General features: G+C 37.1%; 1 protein-coding gene across 1 annotated transcript in view; it reads right to left on the reverse strand.

The window, feature by feature from the left end:
- LOC308705671 (uncharacterized protein) overlaps nt 1-23,695 on the reverse strand; it is a 70,998-nt gene that overhangs the window by 24,744 nt on the left and 22,559 nt on the right. Inside the window, exons 2-9 of the mRNA XM_081390797.1 lie at nt 19,330-19,474; nt 18,926-19,084; nt 17,645-17,840; nt 15,856-15,987; nt 15,572-15,652; nt 4,888-5,541; nt 2,264-2,308; nt 723-842 (exon numbers count right to left, since the gene is read on the reverse strand). Coding sequence (XP_081246923.1) covers nt 723-842; nt 2,264-2,308; nt 4,888-5,541; nt 15,572-15,652; nt 15,856-15,987; nt 17,645-17,840; nt 18,926-19,084; nt 19,330-19,474 — 1,532 coding nt within the window. The remainder of the gene's footprint in view (nt 1-722; nt 843-2,263; nt 2,309-4,887; nt 5,542-15,571; nt 15,653-15,855; nt 15,988-17,644; nt 17,841-18,925; nt 19,085-19,329; nt 19,475-23,695) is intronic.

The following is a 23,695-nucleotide window of genomic DNA, read 5'->3' on the forward strand; positions in this document are numbered from 1 at the left end:
AATTTTCTAAATATTTTTTTTCTCATTCCTAGTCTATTCTTGACGCTTTCCACTTCATTACTCTGAGGAGTCATTTTAATGAAGACAAAAGCCATAGCCATGCTATTCTGGTCTTACTAAAGCTTTACATTCTCATCCAACCAGACTCTAGACTTAAAAGCTGCCCTGTAAACTACAAAGGCAGCATCTTGCACACAGGACACGGATACCAAAATAAGCTACGAGGTCACAGGCTGTTTTTAATTACACCACGCTTGGCAGAGGTTTCGGTTATCACAAAGGAGATGCGTTCGGAGATACAGAGCTGGAAACTGACATGAAGGGTGAGACTGATTGATAGTGTTGAGGTAACCTTGTTCTGGGCTTGAGCAAAGTGGATATCCCTCCTGCTTTTCCCTTCGGTTACAGGAACAACTTATGACCTCATGCGCCAGTAAGTGAAAAAAAAAAGCCCTTGCCCTCAGCTGGATTGCTGGATGTGCAGTGCGGGACGGTTCAAAGGCTGTAGGAAACAAATACCCCATTACAGCAACAAGAGAGAATTCCTTCCTCTTTCTCTCTTTCTCTGAGGGCATCTTTATTCAATCACGGCTGTGGTGCTCCTCTGAGCTATTACACAAGATACAGCTGTGCACTGACAGCCACTTTAAAGGCATGAGGAATGAAGACAGGGAGACCTGTAAAAGAAAAAAAACGAGAAAAAGAAAGAAGAGAAAACTCACCTGAAACGCAGCCCATTCTTCAGGTGTGTTTCTCCACAGGTAGAAAGTGGGCAGCCCAGGTGGCCCAGGAGGTCCTGGGAATCCACGGCGACCTGGACGGCCCCTAAGCCCAATGGCACCCTAGAAAACATCACACGAATAAGGAGGACTGAACAGTTCCTCACAACACAGCCCAGAAAAGACACCACCAGATAACTGATAAATTACTACATGTGTCTCCCAAGTTATAATAAAATTTTCTTTTCCAGATGTAAATACAAGTGCTTTCAATTACACCACTTAACTTATATTTAAAAATTCATGGCCTTGTTTCACAGACAGGAATTAGATTAAGCCAGGATTAGGCCTTAGTACAATTAGGACATTTAAGTAGTTTTTATAAACATGCCTTAGAAAAAAACATTACTGGTGTGCATCTTGAGACAAAACAATGGCACCGACATATGATATGTCAGTGCAAGCTCCTTTCAGTTAAAACAGTTCAAACATGCATTTTAAAGGCTTAAGCCTTGTCTGTGAAATTGGGGGCAAAAGTTTAGGGTCAATAAGAGGTCAATAAAAAAAAATATTTTGAAAGAAATTAATATGGGAGGATGCATAAAGTTGATCAAAAGTAACAGTAAAGACACTTAAAATGTTATATACGATTTCTATTTCTTATAAACATTCAAAGAATCCTGAAAAAAAGGATCATGATGTCCACAAAAATATTAAGCAACTTATTTCAACATTGATAATAATAAGAAATGTTACTTCAGCACCAAATCAGCATACTGTATTAGAATGATTTGAAAGGGTCATGTGACACTAAAGACTAGAGTAATAATGGCTGCTGAAAATTCAGCTTTGCAATAACGGGAATGTTTAAAATATATTAAAATAGAAAACAGTTATAAACACTTTACAATATTACAGATTTGTTTTACTTTATTTGCAGTAATATTACTATAAACGCAGCCATGATGGGCATACATGATGAATGTAGTGTTAAAATGTTTGATAAACTTATCTTTTTAGTTTTGCATAAACAAAAATACAACCCCTTTTGTCTTTGAACCAATTGTTATGACAATTAAAACATATTGCACAAGTTTACAGTGTAAAGATGACTATAGATCTTTAAAGAGATGTGCGAAAGACTAGTCAGTTTGCAAATATTACAATGATTTCATTACTGTTGGTTCGGTTTTGAATGCTGAATTCCATCAATGGGATGGGAGATTTTTAAACTTTAAATGTTACATTTCTTACTATCAAGTGAATGAAGAAAAAGAAAAAGAGTGAAACTGAAAGAAATATATTTATATGTGATTTTAAAGAAACACTGCATATTTGGCGTTTGGAGAGACTGAACATATACTGTAAGAAGTCTTTTGAAGTGACAAAGGTCATAAAAGGACACCAAGGGTCATCCGGTCATGACCAAAGGTACGTGAACTTTCCATGAACTTCAGTGGTGAGGCACTCTGACCTCAGCTTGCCTTCATTCATCCTGAAGACTTTGACTCATTTCTCATTAGTAAACACTCTGATTATCATACCTTATCACCTTTGGCTCCTGGAAAGCCAACACTGCCAGGACATCCCTGAGGAGGAAAGAAAGAAATATTTGTAAGTATACAAAGCCACAGTGTGAACAAAATAAAACATGCGGCTTTCATTTTTAACGGCAAGCAAGCTTGTTTAAATAAAAGGTTTATAGCAAGTGGAAATAAGTAAATAAGCAATAACAAACTGACAAACAATTTTCCTAGTTGTCTTGATCTGAACAAACAAAAAACCAACATTCAGAGTTCAGACAAGTTAATAAAATCCATTAACTTCAGTGGCACTCTGACCAGGGTAATAAAAGCACATTGTTAAACTTAAACCTAACCTTTTAACCATCACAAAGCCAGTCTAAAAGCAGACTTCCTGCAAGATGACATCTGGTTAGCAAGTTTCTTGCATCAAAAACATTCACATAGAGTACAAACTATTATCACAGAATGGCACTAAACAGTTTTTGAGTTTATTGTTATCTGAACACTAAAAGAAATTGATCTAGCCTCAAAAATAAATACTGTAAATAAACAAAATACTGGACCATTGTCACTGGACCAAAAGTAATATACTATTATAATATTTATTAAAATGTGGAATTAGCTTTTATTCTTATATTTCGAGTTCTCATTTTTATTTTAGTGTAAGTTTTAGTTATTGTGTAATGCTTTTGTCATTTTATTATTTTTTGCTTTATTTATTTATTAATTTTAGTTCTTCAACTTAACCTTATTTTATTTCTGCTAATTGCCAAGGCATTCTAATTTTAGTTTTTCATCTAACATTTACATTTGAATAGTTTTAGCTAACAATATCAACACTGCATTGCAGTACAATATTTTAAACTCAAGTGAAGTAGTTCATAAGCTAAAAGCTTAGTTTAACTAAAAGTTTGACCCCCACAGAAATGCAGGGTATGATAGTAATAAAGATGTGAAAAAGAGGGGTCTCTACTGCATTTTATTCTCAAGTGTGTCCTTAATGCTTTCAGCCAACTGGTATAAATCAAGCCTTCATGAACTAATGGAGGCCTTTTACAGTGTCTGGGCTACTGGAGCTCAGACAGAAGCCTCCAGATGGCACCATCTCTGGGTTTAATCCAGTTATGCCCGGTCACTTGTAAAGCCAGGTGAACGTTGCATTTTGATTGGGTGATGCAGATGGGTTGTTCCTCCTACAGCCAATTTTAGAGAGCCGGATGAATCTAAGGTGGCCAGTGAGAAAAGCTGAAATATACATATACACAAAATCAAAGTCCTAATAATTCCCTTCTTTAATTTTTCCCTATGTGCTTTCTGCATCAGACTTGGTTCTCCTGCTTTTGCAGATTGTGGCAGATGTTTCCTATTCTATTTATTGTGTAAAAACCTGCACATGCCTTGTCTGACGTATCTGCTAACTGATTTCAGCTATTGTGTCCATTTCCTTCTTAGACACAGACTGGTTTCACATAATTCTTTAGTGTTAACAGAATGTGACATAAGATCAACAATTTCTGCAAGATATATACCAGTGTTATTTAGTATTATTTATACACTATGATAGAATTTATTCATATTTTGAATCAGCTTTTTCATTAATTTTTCAAATTAGCAGTACTCATTCTAATTTAACTTTTAGTAATTTGTCATTTTTACTCGTTTTTTACCTTTCTTATTTCTAATTAGCTTAAAGCTGCAGTCCGTAGCTTTTTTGGGTTAAAAATTATCCAAAATAATTTTTTGAGCAAGTACATAACCAGCCAGTGTTCAAAACTATCTGCTTGCCTTAGCTCGATTCAAAACGGTAAGCTTGTAATAATGTTTTTGATTCCAGTGGTACTGGTGGATTTCCGCGGGAAATTCGAGCATGTCTTTGCGTCATTACGTCACAACCGTACACATAAAGAAGGAGTCTCGGCTAGTAGGCTATATTGCGCGTGAGGATGTTGGAAGTGGAGATTTATAGCCTTTTCTCACAGCACTTGATATAATTAAACTTATCAATTTGATGGCGGATCCAGAAAGGTAAAAACGACAATCAGCAGTGACAACTGGAGATTCACCCGTTGTAAAACGCGAAAGACTTCGGACTTCGGAGAAAAAAAGAGACTGCAACCGGCCCATGCGAAAACAAGGACAAATATCGGAAGGGCATTAAATGTAGTCACGCAATGCTGATGTTGTTAAACAATTTGAGAACAAAGTATAATTTGCACGGTTTGACGTGATATGATTAGCGATCGTTAGATTTAATCAGCGCGATTTACTTCAATGCTTTTTCCCCTTAGTTGGTCAGAACAAAAGTGGATGTTACTTACTTGTTCAGATTACATTTTCCGGTGGAAATTCTTATGTTGGTCATACTTCCAAAAAGTAGAATCTGTGATTGCGAATGACAGTATCCACACCGACACGGTGACTGACAGCCGCACATTCTCCTCAAAACATTGGATTCATCCGCGCTGTGCCGAGGCACAACCCACGTAAAGTTAATAATTCCGCAAATAACTGCAATTGCAGATTTCGAACAGAGATGGCGACTGCAGCTTTAATAAAAATTTAATTTAAGCGATTTCAGTTAGCAAAAATTCTATTTAATGGTTTACAACAACAACATTGATATATACTGAATTTATACTCACAGGCTCACCTCGGGGCCCCACTGGCCCCATGGGTCCCCGTTGGATGCGATACATATTCCCATCAGAGCCACGGACAAGGTCTCCATGCCTGCCTGTGAGTATAACGGTACCTGGGTGCTCCTCAGATCCCCAACCAGACCCTGCAGGGATATTTGGAGTCCTGGATGCTGTACTTCCACTGCCTTTTGAGATGCCTTCCCAAGAAGTTGTGCTAACAGGAGCCTGTGTAGTGGCCCCCAGATCCTCTTTTAACAAGTTGGATTCTCGATCCTCAGGACTGGAGGTGGTTTCTAGGTGGGTTTCTCCACTAGGTGCAGTACTTCCGGTAGGTTTCTCGGGTACCTGAACATCCAGGTTGATAATTGAGGTATCCACTGGTTTCTTTGGAGAAGGTTTGCCAGGTTTGTGCTTGTCAGTGGTGATGTTTTCATCTAAACGTTTAGATGTAGATTCTGGTTTTCCGTCACGACTTTCTGTAGTGTCAGTCGGGAAGGATTTGGAAGGTTTACCACCATTTTTGGACAAGATGTTTTGGTCTACAAGGTCTGTATCCTCATCCACCTCAAACACATCACCTCGCCCCACAAGGACAGGACGTTTGGATCCAGTGGGAAGAGTACCATCACCACGTATAATCCCACGTCTACGGAGACCCTATCAACATAAAGAAATTACTTAATGTGTGCCAAGAATTGTGTGTAAGCTATTATTCAATTTCATCTGGGAGCTTTATTTTTAGTATAACATGTTTAATGTAGATGTAATCACTTGTATTTCTTCATACGGTCTAATTTACCATGAGAATGTTTATGTGATTTGATTAAAGCTGTAATCCATTTTAACATTCGGTTGTGAAGTTGCTGCTGTTAACAGATGCTCAGGTAAATACGCAATAATTCCAGGAAGATAAACAACAGTCATTTAAACTATTAAGCATCTTGTAGCAATCAGCTACACACACACACACGCTACATTTTGAGACAAAGTTGATTAGATTTGGAGAAAGAGACAAAAATAAAAAAATAAAAACAACAGAATCAAGGTCTGGATTCCATATGATCTGTCTTGGTTCTGAATGATGAAAAGGGAAATGAAAAACAGCCTCTCTCTGCGATGAAACACCCACATCACGGTGTCAAAGGCAGGGGATTGTTGCTGTACATCAAAATGACATACAAAATTGAAACATGTGTCTCTTTAAAGTCTGCTGTGATTCTGTCGAGTTGCTTTATTTGCATGAAGTCTAGGCCAAGTGTTTTAGTAATGTGTCTTTTGTAGGACAATACGAGTGCTTCAGTTCTCTTGGTGGCATCTGCAATGCATACAAAAAAGAGAAACTATATATACACATATATATACATATATACATACATGCTTACATACATACATGCATACATATTCAATGAATAATATGTCAGTCAGCAAGATGACATTCTGCTGTAGCTTGTAAGGGTGAGATGGAAGAGCCTTTATACGACGGAAACGTGGGTTAAATCAGACCCTATGGTCTAATACCATGAGTAACAATGGCTCTTTCTGTGGCCACAGCCTGATAAACCGACACTTGATCTCCACCTGGCTACGAAGGGCCGTCGTCCAGCTTATCTTCCTGCTGTTGGTCTGATATCCCTCTAATAGCCTGCCAAAGAGGGTCTGAACACACTGACTCACATTAAGTGTCCAGTCACCCAGAAAAGAGCAACTTCCTCTCCAGCTCTAGCTATAATAGCACTAAGCCACAAGGGGGCTTCCTTGTGACTAGGACCACCATGAAAACATACTTGTAACCTCACTGCTACAGTGCTTTGTCCTTAAAGGAGAACTCCGGTCAATTTTAACATTGAGCTCATTTTTTTGTAAATTTGGAGTGCTGTCAATACAGAGAACAACGACAAAAATCGGTGTTGCCTACACCGTGTTATCCTCTTTTTAAAATTTGCACCCTGTTGACTTCAATGGGGCAAGTTTTAAACCTGCTTTTAGCCTCTTAACATCCTTGATGTGTCATTACAAGTGCACAGCTAATGTGAGTGATTCCTTCAGAGTGAACACAAGTGAATCTGACTTCAGTAGATGTGAAAGATATTAATAAAAATTATGTTATTTCAGCCAGCGCACATACCTGTATTTACATCCTTTTTTCGGTCGATAGTCCATAGTAATCGATTGTCGAGTTCACATGCATAGGGTTAGTTACCTATGATCACGAGCGTGAACTCGACAATCGATTACTATGGACTTCGACCGAAAACAGGATGTAAATACAGGTATGTGCGCTGGCTGAAATAACATAATTTTTATTCATATCTTTCACATCTACTGCAGTCAGATTCACTCGTGATCACTCTGAAGGAATCACTCACATTAGCTGTGCACTTGTAATGACACATTAAGGATGTTAATAGGCTAAAAGCAGGTTTAAAACTTGCCCCATTGAAGTCAACAGGGTGCAAATTTTAAAAAGAGGATAACATGGTGTAGGCAACACCGATTTTTGTCGTTGTTCTCTGTATTGACAGCACTCCAAATCTACAAAAAAATTAGCTCAATGTTAAAATTGACCGGAGTTCTCCTTTAATTAATAACCAGAGTCCTTTTTTTGCTGTTTTTTTTTCTCTTGCACAAAGTTTGGAAATAGAGGCTGAATTTAATCATTGAAAAAAGTAAAGTCACTAAAGTAAACTAAAACTTTGACATTCAAGGAGGGATTCAAGTCATATCTAGGGATCAGCATAACATAGAGCCACCTAGCAACCATATAGCAACAACTCAGAATTGTGGTGGTGACTTTTACACAAGAAACCCTAACTCACATTGACTGTCATGGCAAGTGGGGGAAATACAGAAGCTGTGACAAGATTAAGCAAAGATCTGTCTACAGGAGTAAAGCTACTGTGACATAATCCAGATCAACGATCACTTCAAGAACGAATGTTCTCTGAGCTGTTGCTGTGATGTGCACATGATGTACAACCCTGCTGCTATTTAAGGTCTGTTACAGAAACCTTTCCTGACTGAACACAGTTTAGACAGATCAGTGAAAAGGGCCAGATGACAAGTCTGTAGGAGAGGTAAAGAGTTTCCCTAATAAATAAAAGGGATTTGCCTTTAGGCTTCAGATACATTACTTAAATGCACGTCTACATGCCAGCTAACCAATGCAAGCCTATGGCCCAAAGAAATTTGCCTATTATCATACTTCAGTTCTGAAAGTTACAAATTTACATCTAATGCCTTGGTCTGTAAATAAATATAAAGTGGAAAAGCCTACAAAAAAGGGTCTAGTACATACAATCACGCACACACATAAGTCAGCACGAAAGAAGACTTGAAAGACTATCTGTAAATCTATCACAGAGACGCAGGTATTTATGGGCAATGTCAAACCAGCCGTATCTTGCATTTTGACTGATTTAACTACAGCACCCCATAAAATATTTCCCATAAAGCAATGTCCTACATTTCCAAAGAAAGTGGGCATTGGAAACTAAATTTAATATGGAGAAAAGATGGTTAGGCCCAAAAAGAAAATGAAGTAAGAAAACACCAATTACATCTGAAGAACTGAATTCATTCTCAGTCTCATCCATTGTTATATTGGTCTTGTCATAAAACTATTGCCACAGCTGTTGTTTTCCTGCCACCGAGAGTATGTCAGGCTGAGAATTCAATTTAGCTCTATGCATAATAATAAAATATTATTAATACAAATCCTATAAAGAGCAGTGGTTATCATACAGTAAGCTATAATAAGCAGCACAAGAAGAAAACACAAAAAAATGAGAGAAGTGCGAAAAATCAATCGCAATGTTGTAAAATGCTGCAAAACCAATAAATGTCAATTATAGTCAAAATCTGCACCCTGACACTGGACATGAACTCAGCATTTGTGGTAATCTGGGTCGAACTATAGCTCAGTGAAAATATTTCCCTCATATAAACCAAAACCACTGTAACCTCTCACATCTGCAGCCAAACCACTGTCAGCCTTCAGGAGAAACGGTCTAACACTTGATTACACGCATATGTCTTATTTTTCAACACAAATTATTTATACACATACTAAAAACCACAAAAAATTAAATCAAAGTGGAGCTTCATAAAGTGTTGGATTACCGCTCAACACCAAACCCACGTTTCATTAGTTCATACATGATTTGTAAGAACAATTTTCCCAAACAAACACATTTCGGAAAGGTTTCCAGAATGAAGCCATACCTTTGGAATGTGATTTCTCTGACCTTGCGCTCCGAATCTCATTAAATCCAACAGAAACCATCCTAGCAAACACATCCAGATCCTCATGGTGGCACACACACATTTACTCACACATACATCACCAACAACAAAAATTTAGTGAAACTCACAGTCAAGACTAGTCAATAATGTGCAAAACACGCTAGCACACCCACAAACTCTCAATCCACCCACATTCACGCAGATTACATGCAGACACACACATATCATCTACTTCACACAATGAGACACCTGTTTGGCTGTGTGGCCTCAGGGCAAATTGTGTATGTGCGAGCGTGCGCTCTTGTCTTTGTGAGTGGTTATGTGTATAACGCTTGTAGTGTCCAGATACAAGTACTTACATGCATGCTGAGGTGGATCAGAATTAACTGACAGAAACAATGTGGTTTAAACAATAACTTTCTGCTAATAGGGACAAATGGACCAGTGGGAAATTCATACACTGCCCACATGCAGACACATTTTGGCATCGTCAGACGGAATGACAAGCTTGACAGCTTGTTGAGATTCTGCTGATGTGAATTATGTGCAAGTAGAGGAGAAAAAGTGACTATCAGTGCTCTGAATAAAAAAGAAAACCCTAAATCAAAGAGGAGGCTATCCACACTCTTCACCCACAAAGCAGAAAGCAACATGAAGTCTTCATGGAGACAATCCACAGAGATCTGTCACAAGGGTCCTTCCCAAATTGCAGATAATTGCTTCCAGAAAATTCCAGTCAGTTCTGATTTATAGAATCCTGACAAGTTTTGACAAGTATGTCTGTCTGTCCATCTTTCTATACAGTATCTACTGTATCTACTTGTATCTATTTACAGGAGTGACCAAAAGAGATGTTCAGCCTTGAAACATTTAATTGTGCGGATATCATTTTTGGACAGGCTGTCATACAAAAAAGTATGAACACATGAGAGAATCAACGAAATATTAATAACTGATTATATATGTATGCCTTTTCCTATGGGCTTTTCAATGCATTTTTTTTTTTTTTTTTTTGCACTGTAAAATAAAACCTTTAGCTGTAGTTTAAATAATTTTGTCAGATAAATACCAAGTTTAGTGTTTTGTTTTTCCTTCATATTTAAAATATTAAAACAAATAAATAACATATTTTCCTCATATTTTGATCGTTTAATTGAACTTGTAGGGTCATAAAAAACAAATATCCCCTCCAGACATCACTTTTAGCCACTACTGCACTACGCCCATATGACTTATTTTTCAACAAATATTTATGCACAAACTAAAACCCATAATTTTTTTTTTTTTATTAAAGTGAAGCATCATAAAGTATTGGATTAGTTCACTCCACCAAACACGTGTCATTATTAGATAGGAGTAGTTGTTCATTGCGAACAGCTGAAAGTCTGTAAATTTTGGCAATAAACCTGATTTGAAATGGGGGTTAAATATTTTCGTTTAAATATTTACAACAGCATTTGTACACCACCAGCACATGTTGATGATGTTTTATTCTTCTACGCTAACTTGCGTCGTAGCCAACGATTCAATAGGTGTCTTAATCAAACAGTTTACTTACATGTCATACCCAGGTTTAGATCCATGTCGTACAGTGTGATTTGTAATGATCTTGTAGGATTGCCAAAATCGCACAGTCTGTTTTAATTGTTCTTTGTCCATTCTCATTGGTAATATTGTGTTTTGCTTCATCTACTGCATTTTCCTCTGCTCCTGTGTGTTTTTTATTGTTATTAAAAGATACTGCTGCACCACGATCCTGCCTCAACTCATCCTTGTTGCAACCCATGCTGACACCTATAAATCTGTCAATCCAGCATATATGAGCATATCTATTTTCCCATCCATCCATCCAACCAACCACCCATCCATCCATCCATCCACCCATCCATCCATCCATCCACCCATCCATCCACCCATCCATCCATCCATCCATCCATCCATCCATCCATCTAGAAAGACAGAATGAGAAAGAGTAATATTTCTGCATGATAAAGCCACTTTGCATTAACTGCATGTGATTTTTTGTGGGTTTGGGGATGGCTGGTACTAAATTACTGTCTCAGAACTGATCATTACAGCCTGTGAGTGGAGGTCTGTGACTGCCCGAGGATAGAGACACAGTGAGAAGGAGAGCAGGCGTGATATAGACGCCTGCACAATGACATATAATTATGGAGTTTTCAGTAAACCATCATTCACACCAAAATGGGGAAAAAATGCCTTAATTTATGGAACAGTTTGTACATCTGAGCTCTAAAAGGGCAGACTGTTGCATAATGGCGCTGTTACTCTTGTTTATTGTCATTGTGACATACAAATGGGAAACAAGTTTTCACACATGTATAAATAGATATTAAATTAATTACAAACACATTCATATTTGTTGTACTAAACAACTGACAGCTGGAAACAGATCAATCGTTTTATGGATTTAACTCTCAGCAGCTGTCTTGACCAAAACCCATGACTCAGCTTGTAAAACCTTTTTAGAATTTAAATGTAATTTGTATTTACAATAAATGAATTTACATCTCTTGGATGAAAAAGTTTTAACAGAATTCTATTTTCTAAAACCAACTTTGTCTCATGTAGGCATTGATAAAGCCTGATACAGTCATAACTTTATTTATGCTATTCAGATTTTGAAGAAAATTACCTTTCATCCCATGAGTGAAATCCTAGATACACTCAAATGATCTTACCTTATCTAATCGGACATGTCTGAAAGAGACACTTCTCAGTTCAATGTGTCAGTGCATTCTTGATGTAGCATCTAATGTAATCTGCTGAGAGGGATATTTTTAAGCTTGAGAAATGGAAATGGCGTGCACAAACTACATAAAGAAAAGAGACAAGAAAACAACTTATTGCTTCAATTACTACTAAGATGACATGTGTTCATAGGCTCATAACTCTTAAATATATATTTTTTTATGCAAGGTTGCCTGGCAACTGATCTATGAGCTCACCTTACCTCAGCATGTGCGCCAGTATGTGTGTGTAAACATCTTTGTAGAGTTTTGCTAATCAAAAAGTGAGGAAAGAGGCTTGGAAGGACAGACAAATAGGAACCTACAACACCGTTAGAAATTCTGGGGTCAGTAATATTTATTAATGTTTTTGCAAGAAGTCTCTTACACCAAGGCTGCCTTAATTTGATCAAAAATACAGTAAAAAAAATATTGTGATACTACACTATTCTACTATTCTACAATTTCAAATAATTGTTTTCTATTTTTAATATATTTTAAAATGTATTTTTTTCTTGTGATGACAAAGTTGAAATGACTCCAGTCTTCAATTTCACATTGAAATTTCCTTCAGAAATCATTCTAATATGAAGATTATGTAATCAAGAAACACTTATTATTATCAATGTTGAAAACCTGAAAAGTTGTGCTGTTTAATATTTTTGTGGTGACCATTTAACTCTTTTTTTCAGAATCTTTGATGAAAAGAATGTTTAAAAGAACAGCATTTATTTGAAATAGAATTTTTGGTTGCACTTTACTTAACAGTATGTGCACTTACGTAAACTTACAGTGAACTTACCTAAGAAAGTACTGGGTAATATAAGGTAACTACATGGGTTAAGGTTAGGTTTAGGGATAGATTCGGGGTTAGTACATAGTTATTACAATTCCTATAAGTACATGGTATGTACATGGGGAACAGGACTGTAAAGTGCTACTAATTATTATTTTTTTTTGCAAGCATTATAAATGTCTTTACTGTCACTTTTGACTATATTTAATGCACTTTTGCTGAATTAAAAGTATTTATTTAAAAAATATCTTTCTAACTCCAAACCTTTGATGAGTAGTACTATATATCACCACATTGAGAAATAAAAATGAAAGGTAAAGTGTCTAAACAACTCAACTAACTGATATAACAAATGAGCATTTTGTTCAAATCCAGGCCTTCTCAAGAACCCTTCATATTAACCCTTTGGGCAGAGAATGACAGATGACAGAATGGACAAAATGCACTCAGCCTAACATTTGACCTTAGTCCCTGATATCAGGAAAAAGAGGTGAGGAAATTAGCAGCTCAGGTTCTTTGTAAACGAACACAATACTTGTAGCTGGCACTGTCTCATGCATGTCCACACTTTTATCCATGAACAAATAAACAACCTTTAAACACAGATCATACATTTATTACTTTATTCTCACAGACAGAGCGAGTTCAAAGGCACGTTTAGAGCTGTTGAATCCTTTACAGCCTGTCTGAGTAATTCTGACACTTCCCTAGAGGAGTACTCCGTCCAACTCAAACCTAATTTTAGTGCCGAGCAAATCAATTACAGGCTTGTGCCAACCCCTGCCAAACGAAACCCACAGAAATAACAAGGCTATTTCTATTTCTAAACACGCTAACATCACTTTTAAACAAACACACTGCCCCTGTAGACTGAACAGAACAACCCAAAACAAATCAGGCAGACACCAACACATATGCATTATAAACCCTGGCAATAACACGTCGCCCAGTGGGTCAAGCAAACATGTACTATAACATTTACACATAAAACCTAATTTCTCGACAGGGCCTCTGCTCCAGACCTTGAGCCATAGTGCTTATTTAGAAGTGGGTTGTATTCCCTCTATTCTATCCCTTAAAATTTGCAAAAATCTTTAATCATAATCATAATAATAATGGTTTGAGGTCTCATTCATATAGCAGTAATGGTCAGTGGACATGGTATACACATACCACACACATACATAGACATATACATAAAATATATCAAATCTCTCAATTGTTCATCTGACCCAAAAATATGCATACTGTACGTACACATATCCAACTAAACATTTATGACTTGGGCTTCAAAGCTGTGACATTGGAAATGAGTGACAAGATAATTTGGTGATTACCTTTAACCCCTGACCTCCAGTTGGGTTAAAAAGATCAAAGAAAACCATAAGTTTCCCATTAATCCATCCAGGAAACTGGCAAACCAAAAACGGCAGAGGCATCAAAGCGAAACACCACAACAAAAAGTTCATAGTCAAGAGGTTACACCACAAGAGAGAACTGGAGAAATAAAACAGGTTATTTAAAAAAAAAAAAATCTGGTGTTCTTTAGTCTTTGAAATCCTCCACCTTTATGACATAACATAATGGAGTCCAGGTGATTGATTGAGGCACTATAGATGTTTTAAACATGTTATGCTACGGTCTCACTGAAAGAAACATTTGGTTTTGAATCAGAAGGAATATGGAGTATTCATATCTGCAATTTCTAAACTTAATTCAAAGCCCACAATGAACCATGAATCCATGGGCCAAACAGCTCACAGCAGCCAAACACACACGGACTTGGCTGCTGTAGCTCAACTACACCCCACACCATCTTTCTTTGGCTTAAGAGAAGACAGAGGAGATTTGGAAAGCCTGTTTGGGTTTGTGACTACAGGTTCACAGAATGTTAGAAGACTGTCTTTTTTGGTTTTGTATGCATAAAAATCACTGGCAGGATAATAAAATATTAAATGACTATCAGTCTGACAGGAATGGTATGTAAATACAGCTTCTTAAAAGGTATACGATTATTAAAGGAAATATAAACTGACAGTTCACATGTAATGCTCTAGGCTACAATTTCAAGCAGTTATATACACATCAAACATCGAATCAAAATATTATTTTTTTTTCTTGTGAGTAAAAAACAACCCTATGGAGGTAACTAATCAACTCTTGCCGAGATGTCCATAAGGTTTAAATTACAAGAAATTAAGTCATGATCTGGCCAATGCAGATAGGACTGAGCAATTCCATATCCAAATAATTTATAAAACTGCAGGGGAATACCAATATCAACTTTTTAAATAGTATTTTTAGGTTGTTTGATCTTTTTCTAGATAATTTAAAGGCTGGTTTAGACAGATACAGGTTCCTTCACCCAAAATCCTGTCTTCAAAATTCACTGATATTGCTCCAAAGCCGTTTTTCTTTCTTCCATGGAACACACAAGAAGATATACTGCAGATTGTTCAAAGTGCTCTCAGTCATAATGGGAACTGAGGCTGTTTTTTTTTTTTTTAGCTCTCAAAATAAACAAAAAAACAACATAAATGTAGCATCAAAGTGGTTTATATGACTTGTCTGCTATATTCCTATTCCTACACTGTGTTCTGAAGCTGTATGATAAGACAAAAAATTCTATGGCTACAAAACACTTGTAACATAACACAAAAGCATAAAACACTTATGATGCTTCTTCATCATGTATGAAGTGTGACAGTCCTCTTCTTTTTGTTTGTGGTATAGAAAAGATCACTCTGGTTATTGTGCAATACATCCTCTTTTGTGTTTCACAGAAGGTCATATGGGTTTGGAATGACATAAGGGTGAGTAAAATGATAGAATTTTCATTTTGGGGATAACTAATTTACTACATACAGTAAAGATGAGAAATAACAGTATTGATACTTACCGTCAGTTTTGCACGAATAGAGTCATTGTCCTTTGCTGACACTAATAAGTCTTCCAGGTCATTTGAGGACAGTAAAAGTTCCTGGACAAAGAAAGAAAAAAGATGGAATATAGACAGGAAGACAGAAAAGATGAATATTGAAATAAAAATGGAAATGAATTGCAGTGGCAAAAAATTACAAATACTGTGATATTTTGGCACAAATGTATCTCTCACTAGGCAGAAACTAGCCTGATTTGGAAGGCGGGTTACATAACATTCCCTATACAGTATGGCTCGCTCACCTCTTCAGTGTCTATGCGAGGAGAGCGAGGTGGTTTGTGTCCGATTCCGTCACACTGGGGCTGGAAAACGGCACACTGATCTCGAGCTGCATCTGGTTCTCCCATCAGAAATGCCACCTGCATCAAATCACCCTGAAGAAACGAGGCAAATGAAAATATTACACCTATACAGATTCACACAGGGGCGTAGTTTGTGGGGGGGTTAGGGGGGAGATAACCCCCCCAATATTTAAATCTATGCATTACAACCCCCCCAATATTTATACCATGATCACATGAAAAATATGCAGAATAATTTTTCAACCCCCCCAATGTTCAAACCAAATCTACGCCCTTGGATTCACACATACAACCCATATGGTCACAAGGCTCATACATTCAATGCATGCATGCTTAGACACACAAACACATAAGAATGCACACTTATTAACAGTTTTTATTAGCAACCATTACATAAAACAGAGCAAATTATTTGTCAATTATTCAGCAAGAGTTCATGTCAGATATGAACACAACAGATATGAGTTCAGATGACAGTCTAGCAATCTGTTAACGTCAAATAATATGATGATCATGAAGTGTTGCCTTAGAAGTCAAGAAATTTGCTAAAATGCTAACTCTCACCATGTTACCCTGTGACTGAGTTCAGTGTGTAAGTATGTAAATGGGATGTTTGGACTCTATGATGTAATTCTCTGAGACTCAGCCTAGACTTCATGCTGTATTAACTTTCCCTGTCTAACACAACTAAAAAAGGGCATTTAACTTGTGCACAGCTGTCTAAACTATACTCCTGAGTCCTAGCCCCTAAACTATACTCCTGAGTCCTAGCCCCTAAACTATACTCCTGAGTCCTAGCCCCATTAAAATGCATGTTCTTCAGAATACAACATAACATACAGTACAGTAAATCCATTTTAAAGTCCAAAAAAATCTGCTAAAATGCCTCCCCCCCCTTAACCTGACATGGGCCTCTTGTTCTGCAATGTAATAATCTATAATCCATGTACATACTCCAGCTAAATACATTTTGCATCTCCTGTCGCTAACTTTGCTTTGCTCAATTACAGCTAATGCCAAACAGATTAGACTGGCATCTAAAATGGCAGATAAGTTTCTTGTTTACAGCGGAGACACCAAAATGTTAATGTCAACAATCACACTTAGGGTACTAGAAACGACTCCTTTACTCCGTACACAATATTCAACAGGAAATAAATATGGCACTCAGTATGAACAATGCATACATGGAATTGGGAACTTCGGATTTAAGACTAGGATACTTGAACTATAGGCAAAAGTTCATGTTTATAATAATTTTATTTAATAAAAGCATTCATTAAACGAGTGCTACATGGCAGTGCCAGCAAAAGAAATGTTATGCCATGCCATTTTTGAAAACCAACAAATCATACTTGTTCAAATTTTTCATCAGATATTATTTATGTAAGAAATCGTGCTGGTAAATTGTAACAGATAGTTGCACATAAAAAATACAAAGTCTCAATCTGCTTGTCAGCAACAAAATGGCAAATCCATCTGGAATCTTGGATGAGTAAAAACGCAGATGTTCGGCTTGGGGTATAGTAACTCCTATACGAGAGACCCTCATCCTTCATAAACCTGACTTTGGGTTTAAATGCCGACTGGGAACGTTCTGGAGATGTATTTACAGTACGTGTCATGTGCTCAGCTGGTGAGATGAAGGATATTCTCATCCTACACATAGTAGGTACTACATCCTTGCATGTTTCGACCACACAAAACAAAATTATGTTTGAAAACTGACCTCAAAAGGGGTCTCAAACCCCTCAATGATTCCTCCCACCATTACCAGGCCATCAGTGGATATTCCCAGACCGTCCTTATAGGCCCAGTCCACGCTCTCAACCATGGAGCAATCCACATACAATGCCAAACGGCCAGAGGACACGCTGATGGCCACGTGGTGCCAACCTCCATCGGACAGCACTGCCACGGGGAATCTGAGAACGACAGGACAGGTTTTGAAAAACTAACTACTTTATTTAGTTTTCTTGACAAGGTGGGCTAAACAAATCGCATGTTAAACTATCAGAGAACAGGGAGAGTTGGGAGAACCCAAGAAAAGTAGAAGCCATTAAATTTCCTGGCAAAACATTCAGAGACACAACACTTCCTGTCTGTGTAATGATAAATGACTTTTTTTTTGCATATGCAAGCTTAAACTAAACAGAAAACCATATGAGAACACAGTAAGAACATTTTGGCATTGTTATATCACCTTATGATGAATGAGAAGCACAAACAGGTAAAATGCATTCCATTTATTTTGTCCTGCAGGTGGGTAATTAGGCGACAGGTCCAAATATTAGTTTTGAGAGGCCACGAGTTAAATCACATGCCTCATTTATACGTCTCGACTGTAAGGCTTGGCTTAAGTCACAGAAATCTAGATTTAATATATCCCAGAGCTTCACAAAACGGTGAGGTCTGTGCTTGTGTTTAAGATTAACAATTAGCCAAAACTAATACTCTACTGACATGAAAAATGAGGAGATGATGAGAATGGTATCGTCATCATGGAAGAGGAACAAAGAAGGTCAATGACATTAAAAAGCAAGCAACAGAAAAAAAAAAGAGGAGAAGTAGAATAAACAGACTGTGGTTACATAAGAGGATTCACTGAGATGTGCCTTTTTAATTATCTTTTTCCTGCCAAGATGATGGCTTTGGGACCAAAGTATGAACCACAAAATAATCAAGACCACCAAGTAATTGAGTTTTCAGATGGTTGCCCGTTAATCCTCATTTAAGAATGATTCAACATTGGCAATTATATAGTCTTGTCTACTTTCCAAGCGTTCTTGTCATGAATTAATTTTTTTCTGTGATTAATTGTTCAGATCAGATGCTTTAACTGCTTAATAAAATATAAAAAAATAAGAACAGAGATCAGGGACTCTCTGAAATGTCTTAGGGACTTCTAGATATTTCCTACATGGCAAATGCAAGAGATAAAATTAAAGTGAGCAATTTTTAAAACAGGTTTCCTAAACACTCCCTGTCCGCTACTGAAGTGAAGACTCACTCGTAGTGTCGTTGTTGGGTGCTGATGAAGGTGAAGGTGTAGGCGCTGATGCGGATCTGCAGGAGAATGTGTCCGTCTGGACAGAGGAAGGTCAGCACACTGCGGTCTTCAGACTGGGAGCTACTCAGACGCAACAGCAAACTGAACTCATCACCAAACCTGAGAAAGAAATAAAAGAGAAAACTTGATATTACATGATTACACTAGTTTTAAGAAAGAATATCATATATAAAGTTAAAAAAAGAAAAACCCAAGTAGATATTCTAGCAAAGACCCAAAATTGTTATATTGTATATGAACATGTTTCAATCATAACCCATGTACACACCAAGTTTGGAGTGTTTAAACTGAAGAACAAAATAAAAATGCTTTTTTTAATGTGAGTGGCTGGTGAGTGTACGTACCTGTGTCCAAACACCTGCTGTAGTGGTACAGAGAGGGTGGAGTACTGGCCTACATGCAGGACTGGACATCTTCGATTTTCATGGGTTACTGATGCGTTGCTGTGATTAGCCACCTGCCATAGATGATCAAGAAGGTCTACAGCTTCTGACAAATAATTAAAAGTAAATGGAAAAAAAAATGTTAGGTCCATTTAAGCACATTTTCAACAAAACTTCAGCGTTTTTGCTGAAACATACTGTGGGAGGGTGAGGAAGTCATGGGGTGACTAGGTCTAACCCTAAATTGCATAATGGATCCCAGAAACATCTGTTTTAGATAACGCAGCAGGTATGAGAACCGAGCCTGTAAACAAAAAGCTCTGTTGTGTAGGTGCATTTTTCTAATATTAATCATTAGCTCTGTTGAAGTCTTAGCAACTTTGAGGGTAGTCTGTGTGAGAGAGCAGTCACTCAGGAAATCAGTTCAACATACAAAGAAACAGACCTGTTCAGTCCTTTCATTAAATGTTTAGAGGGTCATAACAAGTCAGCTGCATGGTCTTAAATGGAGCAGTCATACCCCATAGTGCCCACCATTGTGTTCCCTCTTTAACATGCTCGTTTCCTGCGGGCGCTGAAGGTCTTAATTTACAGAGTATACTGTGTGCTTGCTCATGTTTATGTGTGTGTGAATATCTCATGCCTCCAGGTTGCAGGCTTGTGTTTTAGTGTGTAGTATTGTACAAAATGAGACAAATAAATCTTGCCGAATGCTGAATTTAATCAAATGAGAGTAAGTGACTCAGAAAGCACAGCTCGCAATGAGCAGGTCTGAAACACACCTGGCAGGGAAGCCAGCTGACTCTGAGAGAACTGATCCATCAACACAGACTTTCTATTGGAGTGCAAATCTTCGTTTACAAGACAAAGTTGAAAGCGAAGTCCTAGAATTAAATTTAAACACCCACTTAACATGGATGGGTTAAATTGTTATATATAAATATAAAACAATATAAAACAGATATGTTTTAGCCAATTTTGGGTAAAAGAGATTGTAATTAAAGTGCCCCAAATTTTGTTTTGGAGTCTCCTACAATATGCATCCAAGGTCAAAATACACTTTAATTTTCTCGGGCGGGTCACAGTAGCTGTCAATGAAAACCATAGGCTGGCATTATGCAAATGTGTTACATTGTTCCATAACAGGTATAGAACAGGACAGGAAGTGAGAATAAAAGTGAGTGCTGACGATTCGTTTCAGCAGTTTAGAATTGATTCTTTCTTTTAGGAGACAAAAACTTTATTTGTTGTGCACTTTGATCTTCAAAACTTTGCAGATATTTTACCTTCACAAACAGCTAGCTATATTACACACCGCATAAAAGGTAATATTTGAAAAAGCACTTTAGTATTGGTGATTATCACTCTTGAAATTAAAGATCAAGATGAGCAGTGCATTGTGGGATACAGTATTCCACGCAGAATACTCAGACTGTACTGCATACTATATGTGTTATGGCTGATAAACAATAAAATATTAATTTATACATTTATACTACCGTTCAAAAGTTTGAGGTCTGTAAGATTTTTCAATGTTGTTGAGAAAATCTTATGCTCACCAAGGCTGCATTTATTTGATGAAAAATACAGTAAAAAAATAATAACGTGAAATATTGTTACAATTTACAACAAACTGTTTACTATTTTATTACATTTTAAGCCGTTACTCCGGTCTTCAGTGTCACATGATCATTAAGAAATCATTCTAATAGGCTGAACTGGTGCTCATGAAACATTCCTTGTTATTATCAATAACAAAATAACACGAAAACCATGATACATTTTTTTCAGGATTCTTTGATGAACAGAAAGTTCAAAAGAATCTTTTACAACAATATAAATGTCTTCACTGTCCCTTTTGATCAATTTAATACTTATATTCAGCAAGGACATATTGATTTCTTTCAAAAGAATAAAATACTAACACTATCGAACGTAGTATGAAAATATAAATAATTGTAAATAATTAATTACTTTATTATTATTATTCAATTATTAGCGTTTTTAAAGATTAACTAAGTGAGTGTTAGATGTAAAAATAGGTAAAATGAGCATGCAAAATTATACATGATGACACTGACATCAAGACTGCCTCTGCCAACACTGTTAACAAGGAGAAGAGTGAGTCAACAGGTTAAGCAAGGATTCTGATGACTGAACATGCACACTGACCACAGCAGATTTACACACTGTGTAACGAGCACTGCACCAAGACTGCAAGCCTTTTTCCAGGAACATGTAATTGCTCCAACAGGATTACACATCCCCCTCTTCCCTTACTCACCCCCAGTCACATAGTAAACACACTGCAAAGTGAACATGCTCCAAACTTTCACCAGACTTTTTGATTTTAGAAATTTCAGCAATTCCTTAATTACATTTTGTCATACTTTTCCAGCTCAAATATAACAGTTCTAAATGGACAGCTAGATTCTATGCTGCACTCCAGTCAATTCCACAGCGGTTGTCACATTATTCATGGAAATTAGTCAAGCTGTATTGGTCACACAGATTTACGTTGGAAACACGATATGCAAACCCCTATCTGGTGACACAGACTAAAATCCACCTTTCAAAACCTTTCTATGATTGTTTCTGAACCACTAGCCAACAATATTAGCAAGATATCCAATGGAAACTTTCACTGATATTCTGAGAGAATTTGGCTCACTTCTTGTCCTTACAATGATATATCAACAAACCGAGCCTGCAGGCTGAAAGTCTGAAAACAAAAGAAGTGATTTTCAGGTTAAGACCTGCTTCAGAATAACAAAAAGATCCATAAATACTGAGGATATGACATCACACTCACATCAAAGCTCAGATGACTTCAGTCCAGATGTTGAGATGCTGTCATCCCAACAACCCAAGGATATTCCACTTATTTAGATTATAATCTATAGAGAGTTGGTTGGAGAAATTTGCTTGTGAAGCATTACGGCAACATGGTATCATTTATCAAAAAAACTCAAGAAAAGAAAGTAAGACAAGGAGGAGAAGAGCGAAACAAAGGGAACTAGAGAAAGGATACACTCTGCGATTTTAGGAAAGGTTAAGGTTAAACGATTCTTACCCAAGTTCTCTATAGCAAAATGACGGATGCATTTTCCCTCCGTTTCAGACGACACAGAAATGACAACACACGAAAAAAAAAAAAAAAAAAAAACAGATGCCTGAAATCATTCTTACTTGAAACTTGTGCACTCGTAAACTATCGCCATATCCTGAGGGGAACCGTGGTGTCCGTGTTTCAAAACAAGGCTTGTGATCAAAGCTGTGTTTATGACAGGGAAGATTGATATGGGGGTCACACAATGCATACAGTCTGAATACTTTCTGCAAGGGCTGTGAGTGATACATTCTCATCAGTCAAGCATTTTCCATAGGCCCGGGCCTACAGTACTTCCTGTGGCTGTGTTTGGGAGAGTATGGACTTCGCCAAGGAGAACATTCCTCTAGGACACATCATGTCTGCAAGCCGTACGACTGCCACATGGATGTGCAACAGAGTGGATAATAGGGCACATAAACCGACATAAAAGACAAACTTCTTCAATTACAAGTTATTAGGAAAGTGTGCTTTGAAACTACAGCTATTATCACTCATAGCAGATAAAAAAATAAAAAAAAAAAAAATGTAAAAAAAATAATTAGTACACAGAAGAGTTTGATCAAAATGACCTTGTTGTTTAAATACAATTTAAATTTGGAATTATAATGGTTAAGTATAATTTCATTAATTAATCTTATTTAAATTTTTGCTACTCAACCAAATAATGAATGATCTTCATATTTTAAACAATTTCATTTAAGGAAGGAGTTCGGACACTCAAGAGTTTGTGAGCCATTGCACAAGTTACGAGTCAGATAACCAGATAATCGTGTCAAAGCAGCTGGAAGACAGCACAACTATACTGCATGGCGAGCTGACGGCAATCACATGAGCTTTGGTGCTATGCAGAGACTGGAGATTTCAATGTAGCTGCTATAGCTTCAGAAATAAAAAGACAAGTGAGCAAATTATTTGCTGAAAAGCAGAGAAAGGCATAGCCATTCCTTTCAACATAAACAACTATAGTGCATTTGTGTGTGTGTGTGTGTCAGTGTATCACGCTGTAGGGTTGCAGCTATAATAATATTTATAGATCTAGCTAGCCTATGTGACGTAGTTGTGATTTGGCAATAGGGGACAGCCTATATGCTGGTTAAAATCGGGCAGACTCCTTGAATGTTTAAAAATTATCGAGAGGTCGGGAGGTGGTTGTAACATGCTCGGCTTGGCTTGTAATTCCTCTCACACATTGTGAGCCGTGACCATACAAGCATC

This window comes from Scardinius erythrophthalmus (genome assembly GCF_964197995.2).
Source record: "Scardinius erythrophthalmus genome assembly, chromosome: 17".
NCBI classification, from domain to species: Eukaryota; Metazoa; Chordata; class Actinopteri; order Cypriniformes; family Leuciscidae; genus Scardinius; species Scardinius erythrophthalmus.